This window comes from Pelecanus crispus, chromosome 10 (genome assembly GCF_030463565.1).
Source record: "Pelecanus crispus isolate bPelCri1 chromosome 10, bPelCri1.pri, whole genome shotgun sequence".
Lineage (NCBI taxonomy): Eukaryota > Metazoa > Chordata > Aves > Pelecaniformes > Pelecanidae > Pelecanus > Pelecanus crispus.
In genome coordinates, this window is record NC_134652.1 from 42,527,296 (window position 1) to 42,539,545 (window position 12,250).

General features: G+C 41.7%; 1 protein-coding gene across 1 annotated transcript in view; it reads right to left on the minus strand.

The window, feature by feature from the left end:
- Positions 1 to 1,587: 1,587 nt before the first annotated feature.
- The window catches only part of MCU (mitochondrial calcium uniporter), a 96,026-nt gene continuing 85,363 nt past the window's right edge, over positions 1,588 to 12,250 (minus strand). The window contains exons 3-8 of the mRNA XM_075717595.1: positions 10,828 to 10,998; positions 9,795 to 9,899; positions 6,019 to 6,179; positions 5,312 to 5,515; positions 2,894 to 3,010; positions 1,588 to 1,705 (exon numbers count right to left, since the gene is read on the minus strand). Of these exons, the coding sequence (XP_075573710.1) occupies positions 1,628 to 1,705; positions 2,894 to 3,010; positions 5,312 to 5,515; positions 6,019 to 6,179; positions 9,795 to 9,899; positions 10,828 to 10,998 (836 nt within the window). The 3' untranslated portion in view covers positions 1,588 to 1,627. The remainder of the gene's footprint in view (positions 1,706 to 2,893; positions 3,011 to 5,311; positions 5,516 to 6,018; positions 6,180 to 9,794; positions 9,900 to 10,827; positions 10,999 to 12,250) is intronic.

Sequence of the window (12,250 nt, forward strand, 5' to 3'; positions counted from 1 at the left end):
AAATTGAAAGACAGAGGAAAAGGGGGAGGGAAAAAAAACAACCTAGAAACATGCACCCATTCAGTCCAACATGCCATTGAGTGAGAAGAGGCAGCAATCCCAGCTGTGTTTCCACATCTGCAAGGCACCTGGCGTCTAGTTAATACTAATTTGTTTCATTCTTTCCCATTTTTTTTTTTTTTTAAAACATGGTTCTCAAAAAAAAAAAAAAATCCAACCCCAAACCCAGAAGCCTCTTTCATGACACAGTGAGGAGTAGTAGTGAAACATCAAAAAAGCAGCCAGCTTTTCTGTATATAAAGCTTAGTGCCCTTCTCCCACCTTCATCCTGTCTCCACAGTATTTATCAGCAGGATGCTAAACCAGACTGACCTGCTTTGAATGAAGAGATGTGTTTTATCTGCTTAGAAATCAGCCAGCCTTGGCTAGGAGAGAGGGTAATGGGTTGACTTTCCTTCCTCTATTTCTTTTAGCTAAGAACAAGAGATGTCATTAGCCACTCCTAAGAAATTCTGACCTGTGGGTGCAAAGGTCATTTAAAGCTAGTGAAGTAGGGGAAAGTGCTAGAGAACTGAAGTAGTTCTGTGTCTTGCACTGTAAGAGCCCTGGGCTTGCAAAAAGCCTCTGGGCAAGGAAAATGCTTTGACCATATATGAGACCTTTTATCCCATTACACAAATATCAAATTTAATTATTCCATGTTCCAAAGTTCATTCCATGTTCATTTAAGCAGGAGTTGTGATTCTGCGACAGTTTTGTAATCCTTTAAACCTTCATTAATTTCCTAGTCCCAGGTTGCTATCAGATTTGGGGTAGGAAGAGGGGAATCTCCCTCCCTTAAGACTGAATATAAAAAAAACCTCTCATGCAATGCTGCCATTGATTTCTGGAAGGAGCTCAAGGGCATTGGGACGCAAAGTTTATATAGTTATTATGGAATAATCCAAAATATCAATTATCAAATGTCCAGAAGAAAACTTGTTCCTTCTCTCACTTGGCTACAACCAATCTGTGCTACAAATAAGCAAAGGAGGAAGTCAGTGGAGCACGTGGGGTGGGCCGGGAAGGGGAAGCTCACGGTTTTCCAGTAGAAAGCAGTCTTGTAGTAACTTTATAAAAGAGACCAGGTCTGATCAGAAGTGTGCGTGTTAATGGCGGTGGAGCGCAAGTTCAGATCACCAGCCATAGCTCCAGGTGGCTTGGATTCTTTGTTCTTTTTTTTTTTCCCGAGAGAGAAAGAGAGATCTGAATCAGGAAAAGGAAAATTTAAAAAGCTAAGCAGGCTGCTGGTGTCTTATCAAGAGGCAGACCCTGCAAAGCTGGAAGAAGACACCCCTACACCCCAGCATTACATTCTTTTCATGAACCCCCCCAATCCTCTATTTGTACACGATTGCCATTCAGACAGTTTTTAAATGCGACTATTTGCCAAGCCCTTTTCAGAACTAACATTCCACAATGTCCCGTCTTCAATTTAAGAAATTCCCCCCCTACAGTCCTTTGTCTTGATTAAAGGTAAAAACCCTCCACCCCCGCACCACCTCCCAGCTTCCACCTGCAATGCTTTAATTAAAAAGGCAAGAGCTATGAACAGGTTTTTTGCCGGGGTTCAGAGCTTCTTTGCTGATCAGTCCTTTTCATCAATTTGCTGGATGGGCAGGTGAACCTGCAGTGGGTCTCGAAGCCTCTTAAGGTCCAATTCTGCCTAAAAGTAAAAGACACGTTATAAAGAACAAGCTCCCAATACACCTTCCCCAATACCATTCCCCTTTACAGAATGGAAAAACATTCCTTGTTTTTCCTGTCCAGAAGGGAAGCGTTCAAAAAGTAAAACAAAGTCACAGGCTCATATTTGGAAAAACCATCCTCAGCACCTACTGAAAGGTGTTTGTTCTGTACTTCTCTGAACTTGTCTACATGCAGCCACTTAAAAGGAATACGGTAGGGAAGATTTGATCCCCATAAACTCACTGGATTTTTTTTTTTTTTTTTTTTTTAAAAAAACCAAACTAGATTAATGGGAAAGGTTGATTCTAGAAGAAAAGCTCCATGAAAATACAGCCACCTAAGGGCATCCATATTCAATACAGCATGAAAAAACCCAGAGGTCTTTCAGGGTTTTCTCATGAAACCAAGAGAGCCTAGCCCTGACCTCCCTCTACTGCTCATGCAGCTTCTTCTCCAAGGCAAGGGGAGAACACGTCTTGCCCTGGATATCCTACACTGTCACTTCCACAGCCTAGGAACAAACAGAAAATGATACGGGGCAGTGAAAAAGAACGTTGTAGCTCTGCTTTTTCTGCTCATGCCATCATTCTGCAGAAAGGCTCTCAGAAACACAAGGCAAGGTCCCTACCCAACTCCTTTGTTGAACAGATGCCACAATGCAGACAGTCTGCCAAAAGGGCGTGTCTCCAGAATACGAGAAATCTGCCCCCATTGCTTCTAACAATACAGCTCAATTTTCTGAACATTATTTTCCAGGACTGCAACCCAGTGCACTGAAGCGCTATGTCAGAAAGACATGAACTGAATGGATGCAAGTCTTCATTCCCACTAAATCCATCTGGTGTGTAGGAGCTGAGAAGAAAGGAAATCTTGAATTAGGCTCCTCTGAGGCATGAAGTGCCTGAAGCAACCCAAGGTTTGCCAGCAGTTTCTAAAAGGCCCTTACAGATAGATAAAGGCAACTGTTTCATGTCGATTTACACATCCAGCAGTTCTATTCCTGGGCACATCAGAGCCAATTCAGTGATTGCACTGGGGCTGTGACAAGAAAATGGGCTGAAAACTTAAGATCCATCCATTCTTGTTTGAGGTGCATCTATTAATAGCAGCTAAGAACTAGCAAGCAGTAATTTCTGTGTCTTATTTCTGGAAAAATTCTTGTTACCTGAGCAATTGCATCCTTGAGTTGATTGTATTTCTCTAGATCAAATCGTGTCTTTTTAGCTCCTTTATGGAAAAATAATAAGTACTGTCTGTCTCTGGCATCTGGATAAACATATTCCTAAAAAGAAAAAAGGAGAGAAGATAGGAATAAAGCATCAACAGGATGCAACACAGGATACCATTAGCACAGTATTTATCGGGTGTGTTTTGGGAGGATGACCAGTTTCTGTCAGTGAAGACACAAGACCAGACAGCATTGTCTAAGCTCACCCAGTGTGGTGGGGTGACCCCAGCCAGCAGCTAAGCCCCCACACCCAGTCACTCACTGCCCTGCAGCTGGACGGGGGAAGAAAATCAAAAGACAAGCAAGAAAACCTTGGCAAAGACCAAGAAAAACTTATGAGTCAACATAAAGACCATTTAATAAGTGAAGAAAAAACCCAAACCTATAAGAATAATGCAAAAGCAGTAACTCGCCACCTCCCACCAGCAGACTAATGCCCAGCCAATCTCCGAGCAACAGATACTTTGGAGAAACTCCCCCCCAGTTTATTGCTGAACCTGACATTATATGGTATGGAATATCTCTTTGGTCAGTTCAGGTCAGCGGTCCTGGCTGTGTCACCTCACAACACCTCGCCCACCCCCAACATATTCCTGGGGGGAGAGCAGGGGAAGCAGCGAGAAACAGAGGCGGCCTTGATGCTGTGCAAGCGCGGTTCAGTAATAGCAACAACATTGGTGTGGTATCAAGACTGTTTTGGTCACAAATCCAAAACACAGCACCATACCAGCTGCTATGAAGAACATGAACTCCATCCCAGCCAGACCCAGTACAGTCAGGCATTTACTTCTCTACTAGTATGTTCCTCTCCAGCAGTGAGTTACCATGAGCTCCCTCCTGTCCCAAATGTGTGAATCCTTCCATGCAGAGAGAACAAAAACTAACACATTTCAGGGTTCCAACACTGACAAGTTTGTGGGGAGAAATGGAGTTTAAAAAAAAAAAAAAAAAAAAAAAAGCCGTAAGTACGAAAAGAAAGCCCTTGTAAGATGGCCCTTTCTTTTTCTTAAGGTCATAAACATGCAGCGGCTAATTAAAGCAACAATAGTTGCTCATGAGTCCATCTCTCAACCAAGCTACACAGGCGAGAACAAGAGTCCAATACCACAGCTTTTGCCAGGAATACTCTACTGCAAAAAGTCACAGCTTTTTAGATCGTGCGGATAACTCGGAGCAGCAGAGCTGTTCACACCAAATCCCACACAGCCTCCGCAAAGCACAGGTCTGCCTGCTGAAGTTAACTCTCCCTTGCAGTGGAACATCACAGCCTCTGTATCTGGTACGCATCCAGCGATCAGGGCTGTCAGGTGGACAAAAGCTGCATTCAGAGTCAAGCCATCCCTGAAACACTGAGATTTTAAGTCTGGCAGAAGAAGTACGAGTTTATATGAACGACTTGATTAAAACATCAAATCTGAGTTCAAGCACGGCAGAAGTTGCAGCCACACTTGGCAGAAACTGTAGCAGGAGCCCTGACAGGGGCACATGTGTCCTCAGCCCCAGAAATGATGCAGCTGACAGAGCACTGGGACACCACGCTGGAACACCCCCAGCATCTGGGACACCACACTGGAACACCCCCAGCATCTGTTCTGGTGGTCTTGTGACAGCAGAGACTTTGAGCCCTCCCTCCCTCATTATTTAGGTGGGATTATGAAGTTTGAATGGGAGTGCTGAGACAAACCACGTACTAGAAATCCACACAGAATCCGTCACAACTACAAGGATCCAGAGAAGAACAGCTCCGCTTTGTGTAAAGCTTTTCCAACACTGGACCAGGTCTAGTTTTTAGAAGACTGAGCCTGAGAGCCAGTGGATCCAGAACTGCACCAAGGGGCAAGCATTCAGATAAATCTGCTTCATCTGGATGAGAATCCAGATCCACAAAATACCTAAACAAAAGCATTTCCAACATGATCCCTGAACCTTTCTTGTCTCTTTAAAAAGGCTAGCACCTCATGTCGGAGAGGTGTGCTTCCCTGAAACTCAGTAGGTACCTCATGTACCCATAGTTTATTTGGCCCGATAAATCACAGCACTTGGAGGCCGCCGGTGCAAGCCAACGTGTGTGAGGCTGCGTGCATGCATGTGTGCAGAAACCATTACCTGTCAGTAGATGACCCTTTACAGCTAAAGCAGTCAATCACAGAACATACATAAACATTTATGGTTAGACAACCAGGAAATCAGCAATGACCACCACCAGAAAAACCCACAACCATACACCACCATCCTGGACAGCAACAATTAAATCAAGTGGCGGCTAGGTTCTGAGAGGATAAGGAAGGGGCAAAATAACTTCTAATAAGCATAATTTTGCTATTGAAGTGTCAATGTCAGCACAACAGGTCCTACCTGGCGAGTCATTACGAAATAAGCATACATTGCCATGGCACTACCATAGGTGATGAAATAGGTGACTGGTTCCATAATGTCCCAAGAATACTCCCACCAGGTTAGGCGGGCCAGAATCCCAAACTGAGTGGCCATGTAGGCCAGGCCTCCCCACAACACCAAGGTTGTCCTCTTCTCCGCTTTCCTGCTGAGCTCCATCCTGACCTGCAGGAGATAGAAGCACACGCCTTGTATTCTCAGAAATAAGTATGTTAATATAATTGAGAGAACTTAAAAATAACACCTTGTATTTATACTGCATGCTAAGTGGCTTGAGACACATGATTTGAGTCTAGGTTATGCAGACAAATCCAGACTTCTTTTCCATCTGTATCTTGCCATCATCCATATTTTACTCTGAGCATGCTCTGGATATAGAGAAACATAGATAAATAAGCAAAGCTGCTTATTTCTCTATGTTTAGAGATGTTCTGTTGCATTAGCCCCAGTCTTTATTTACTACCAAGCTTGTTTCCAATTATATAAAGCCAGGAAACATAATGCTTCCACAGAAACCAGAAACAGACATGGTTTGCTATACACTTAATGCATCTTCTGCTTCAATAACCTTAAAACTATTTGAAGCATGCCAGGGACCTAATTAAAACCTTGAAATAAATTAAGGCTGCATTTAGAGGATGAGTAAAATACAATGAGAAACTTCTCACTTTTTCTAGCGGTGCTAGTTGCTCCTTCAGTTCCTCTAGTCTCCCTATCAGCTCCTTCTCTTTGTTCAGCTGGTGCTCCTCAATGCACAAGGCAGTATACAACTGCTGAACCAATGTCTTGACATCATTCAGCATCGTTGCATTTTCATGGCTTAAGAGCTCTAGGGGGCGGAAAAAAAAAAAAAAAAAAAAGAGAGACTGCTTCATACGCATTTATCCACAGAACTTCTTATATAGTGTTCAGACACTGCTATTAGTCTGCACAAGAAATGCATGAAACTATCTTCTCCACAAAGAAGCCTTTGGAAGAGCTCCAGTATTCTAAGACAATGCAATTTCTTCAAAAGAACATGAGGCTTTATTATTGGATATTCCTAGAATTTGATAAGAACAAGGAAAAGAGATACATGCCATTAGCTTGCCAGATATCAACAGCTACTTCTGATCCATATTTATATACAAGACTTAACAAAGACAAATGAACAACCAGTACGATCCATCACACCAGCTGTCAAAAAACAGCCAGAATTCAGACTACAGACCGTCAGCAACCATAGTTATTGGTGACAGCAACCAAAGATCTTGGGTTAGTGGCCCCAGAACATGCCGTCTTATGGTAATTATTTTGAGTACCGACGCCAGGAATTGTTTCCCAACACTCTGTGTTTCCCAACAGGCAACCCTGTGCTGCCTACAGGGCAATGAAATTCTCCCTCACAGTATTTAAATAAAGACAGTAACAGGGCCGCTAACTGAAACTGCCTCTATCCCTGCATTTCAACACGAAAAGGATTCCTAAAGGAAATCAATTTGTAAAAGAGTTGTGACTAGTGCTATTGTATTACACACTCCATATGGAAAAAACCCCATAAGTTTCAAATTCTTTCAAGTAAAAGAACTTGACATTAACCAAATAAAGAAATAAATTTTTAAAAATTAATTTTTGTAGCATCCTTGGGCTTGTACCTTATCTTCTCAAAATATGACTTTACCAACACATAAAAAGTTATGGGCAGCTTAAGTTTAACACTAGCAGCTCAAGGAAAAAAGTGACTCAGTTGTCTGTGCCGAGGCACACAGAAAGCACACCACGTCCCCCTCCCAGCTAAAGGGCTCCTGTTACCCTATAAAGAAAAAAACCAAACCACCCAAAAAAAGCGTTCCTACTGAAGCGACCATCAAAAAGTACTTAGTATTTAAGATTACAGTGTTCTGGCATTTCCATTTCAAAATACACAGGGCAATTTTGTAAAAATGCAAAAGCTGAAAAGTTTAACAGAACTAATCTCGGTGCCTATTTACGGGCACATTCATTTTAATAGAAGCTAACTATAGAAATCTCTTCAGCAAATGAATCAGAGGTGGTAATTTCACGTAACCTAGGTGATCCCAGAGCTCACCTACGAGCACACAATGGGTATATCATACAAAGGAGCTAACCAAAACCACACCAACTCCAGTCTCTCCAACATTAAGTAAATGGGATGTATGAATTCCCTTGCCTTGGGACAGCAATTTCTCCAGTGCAGAAACAAACACCATGGTGGCATTCTCATTTAGTTGTATTAAAACCAACAGACTAGACCGGCTAGGCTTGATACCGAGGGCTGGAGCACCTCTCCTACGGGGCCAGGCTGAGGGAGCTGGGATTGTTCAGCCTGGAGAAGAGAAGGCTGAGAGGAGACCTTATTGCAACCTTCCAGTACTGAAAGGGGGCCTACAGGAAAGATGGGGAGAATCTTTTTAACAAGGCCTGTTGTGATGGGACAAGGAATAATGGATTGAAACTAAAGAAGAATAGATTTAGACTGGATATAAGGAAGAAATTTTTTACAGTGAGGGTGGTGAAGCACTGGAAGGGGTTGCCCAGCGAGGCGGTGGAGGCCCCATCCCTGGGAACATCCCAGGCCAGGTTGGACGGGGCTGTGAGCACCCTGGGCTGGTTAAAGCTGTCCCTGGCACTGCAGGGGTTGGGCTGGGGGAGCTCTAAAGGTCCCTTCCCACCCAAAATATTCTGTGATTCTATGATACCATCACCTGCTCTCAGGAGCTAACAGTTGGAAGAGATACCTTATTAAAATCCTCACTCTACTTCTCTAGCTTACAGTGTCTTACCACTGTGTGAAAACACCATATTCAGGACACAAAGCAGTAGAATGGGAGAGTAGAGTAACTTTTGTTTGAGAGAGATATCCAGTGATTTAGATATCCAGTCTTAACGGAGAGTTTTCTGTTACAGTGCTTTTAAGGAGATTGGAAAAAAAAAACATCTCTAGTGGAGGTCAGTCTAACCCACGGATAGGGGAGAAACAGCATCCCACCAATGCTGCACTCCCAAATTCCAGAGTCTCACAGATACTAAGGACAAGTGGCTGCACAGAGTTCCCCGAGTCGGAAACTTCTTTTTTAACTTGGTATTTTTATATTGTGAACAATAAAATGCTAGAATACATTTTTACTGTTTTCCTTGCAAAAAGGTCTTTGGAAGCTAACTACATCTGCAGAGGAAGATGGCATATCTCAGATGCAGCAGATCTCCCTAGAAGTTAGCCACCCAGGGTAGTCTCAGACCCAAAAGATATGGTCAGTCTCCTGATTTTTGATAGATCAACTTCCTTTAGCATGTTGTCTTATTCAGGCTGCTCAAGATGGTAAAAGGAACATTAACAGTTCCCTCACAGCTTCTGCCTTATGAATGATTTTGTTCATTATCTCTACTGCTTGAAGAGAAGCATAGTAGAGGAAGGCCCAAACTCTAAGGAAAACATCCAGATAAACAGGGGAAGGCATTTCCACCATCTAACCTCAATTGGACATGCAAGTCAAGTTATAAATCCTTCCTATTTTGTCTGCCTGTCTACAGGGCTAGAAATTCCTTTTAGAAAAATACTGCTTGCAAACTTCACGTTATTGCCTGCAGCAATAACAGAACAATAAGGTAGACAAAAATCCCCTGCTATCTGTGAGCCAGGCAACAAGCAGACCAACGTTTCAAAACCGGTCCTTTTCTTTAAGTCCTCAGCGGTAAGCGTAGGCGTGCAAGAACCTGGGGCTTCACTAAGCCTGAAAAGTTGCCTAGGAGAAAGAGTAGAAGGTAGATGAAAATACCAAGCCCCTGCCTCCGCCAGTAACTCTGGAGTGTCTCAAAAGCTTCTTGCAAGTTTTCACATCTTGAAAGTTACAGAAGTGTCCAAAGCCCATTATTTAAAAAGATTTTCTTATTGATTCAAAATAGGTTGGTTTCCCTTCCTCTTAGATTCTTAGTAATGTCACCTTGTAAGAGCACAGTCTCATTTCTTTCGCTATTTGTTAGCTAACAAGGTTTCAAGGTTTATTGCAAAGTACCACACATAAAAGGAGACAATATTAACTGTCAGGTGAGGGAACGATTTCTTCTTCCAAATCAGATCATGTAAGTTTCAATCTAATACCCATTTTGTATTGTACTCCTTCAGAATAATTTAAATTAAATTACTTTTCAGTAATCAGGAAAAAAAAAAAAATTTCAAAATGAAAAGAAATTACATTTCTTCATGTATTCCTCCTATGGGGGGTACTGGCTTTGAGCAGAATCAATATTTGCTTTTCATCGTTGACTACTCCAATTACTTGGACATCATTAAATTAGACTCCAAGGGCAGAATCAGAAACTGCAAGGTTTCCCTTAGAAATAACACTTCATGGTCTTGAACAAGTTAATAAAGCATGCTGCAATTAAACAGAGAACTGAAAACTGAAGATTATTTCTGATGTTTACCAGAACCAGGCTGGTTTACCTCTCTTTGGTGGTCTAACATGGTACGTGACATCATTAATGATCAGTTTGAAGTCATCCAGCAGAAGCAAATCTATGCCTGTGGAGGAGGCGACACGTGTGCCATCTGTAAGGCAAAGACAGATGACCGTTAAACAGTAGAAACAAAGTACCTGAACATGCTGTGGCTAAGCAAGTTGTAATGCCATCCCAAATCCAGTTGCTGGACTTCCACATTTTCCCCATGTTTTCTCTTTGTCAAGACGGATATATACTTTGGGAGACCTTACATGGCAAATACTAGCAGAGCTATGTATGCAGTTGCTTTTCTAAATCTGTGATATTTTAGGTCATCTTATAAAAAGCAGTTCACTTCATCCTACATGCTTTGATTATTTTACTATGTTTTGTAATACAATCCACTTATGTGACCTTCATCTCTCCCCACTAGCATTAGAAATTATTATTTCAATCTCTGGTATTGGGCAGCTTAGACATTGCTAAACTAGCAAACACCTCCCTCCCATGCCAAGACTTTTAAGGAAATATCTGCTTTGATGGCACTTTCATAAGACATCTTCGTGATGTTTCAGACCTTTGATGGCTAGCAGTTGCATAGGAATTGAGCAAAACAGCAAAATACAACATTAAGTGAAATATGACTGAGTTTTCATAGCTAAGCAAGATACCCGTTTCCCTTGTACCACCTTTTACACCTAATTCCTTACAAACTGATTAGAACCGCTACCCCAGTTGCGTAGCTTGCATCTTTCCTACTAAACAGTAGGAAACTCACCAAAAACACAGACATTAGATAAGCTAAGAATTAGGAATGTTTTCTTCCTCCTCCACTCTACAGTCAGATTTCCTTGGCAGACCTGACTACACAGGTACAGCTAACAGAATATTCTTACTCTAGGAATGGCATTTTTACCTTCTGCTTTTTCAGGAATGTACAAGAACTCACACCATAAGGAGCTTTTACTTAAAAAGCAAAAGGCTGGATGAAAATAGCTGGCAAGCAAGTAAATAAATTAGTTTGTAAACAACAGTACCTGCTGAGTAGATTGCAACCCGATCAATTCCTCGGTCCTCTGCTTGCAGCTGTTGTAAGAACACACCGACAGAGTCTGAGATAGGTTTAAGTGTGAACTGGCAACGTTCACGCCGGGATGGAAGATTCACAGAAATCACAGGTAACCCGTTTTGGTAAACCACCGTCACTTCTACAAAGACGACAAAAATAGAAGGTTAGCATTAAAAATTAACAGAACTTCTCATAATAGTTCTGTATTTGTCCCATAGAGAAAAAGGCAAACGTGGTTATGAGCTGAACGTGAAAGAGACTTTAAATTTTTGGTTCATCTTTATCAAGAGATGTGTCCGTCAAAGAAAAACTGAGGGACGGCAGAGGCTTCCACTCCCATTAACTGGTCAGTATCTGTTAAACTTTCTGTGCTTTGTGAAAAAGCAGAACATACTTACTCTAAGCACAACCACATTTATACTAAAGGCAACATGATATCTAAGAGCCACAACATGGCACCACAGTATGTTTTGATTAGTTTTTGAGAACCAAAGTACTTTGGACTCTGGAAGACAAAAAACTGCAATTTATCAGGATTTATAGCCCGGAAGACAAAGGCAGACTGTGTATATTAGGAAACATCAAGGAATGACCTACTTCAAACCTTTTTTTTTTTCTTGCTTAGTTCTGGTTTCCTCCTCTTTGTCCTAAGGCAACAAATATTTAAGAGAGCAGACAGGAGTATGAGGTTGTAGGAACAGCACTCTAAGTTTAAGCTTCAAGGTCATTTCATCTAAAATTCATGGGATCAATACCCTTTGTTCTTCAGAAGATAGACATTACTACTTAGGTGTAGATAAAACAACGTTTTCCATTTCTTTAGTGCTGCCAGGAGCTTTTTCAAGAACATTTTTAAGGATTTCCATGCACTTTTCTCAAATTTATGGCAGTAACCTGTATGAACTGTAAGCTAGTTATTATCTTACTGCCAGAAATTATTTTACTGCCCACTCTGTGCTTCAGGATATCCATACAAAGAAAAAAAGAAGTTAAAAGAGTTCATATTCCCCAAGCCCTCTACTGAGTCAAACAGTCGAAATTTTCCCCCAGTGCAGTAGTTGCTAAGATATAGCAGCACATCTAAAAATGATTCACTTTAGATTGCTACGTATTTTTCTTATGTAAAAATGTAAGGTCTTTTTTATTGCACAGAGCATTTGCCATGTCTCAAGGATTGTGCAGTCACACCCACCCACGCTGCATCTGGCTTAGTATTCCCACCTGTTGTAGCTTTGGCCAGCTACACGAACCACACCGTCTACTTAAACTCATCTAACTCATGCATTGACATGCCAGATCAATTTAAGCAGCTAACATCAAAACCAGTTGGTCAAAGAAGTCAATGCAAGTAGAAAGAGAAGCAAACAATGTCATTTAACTACCGAAGGAAA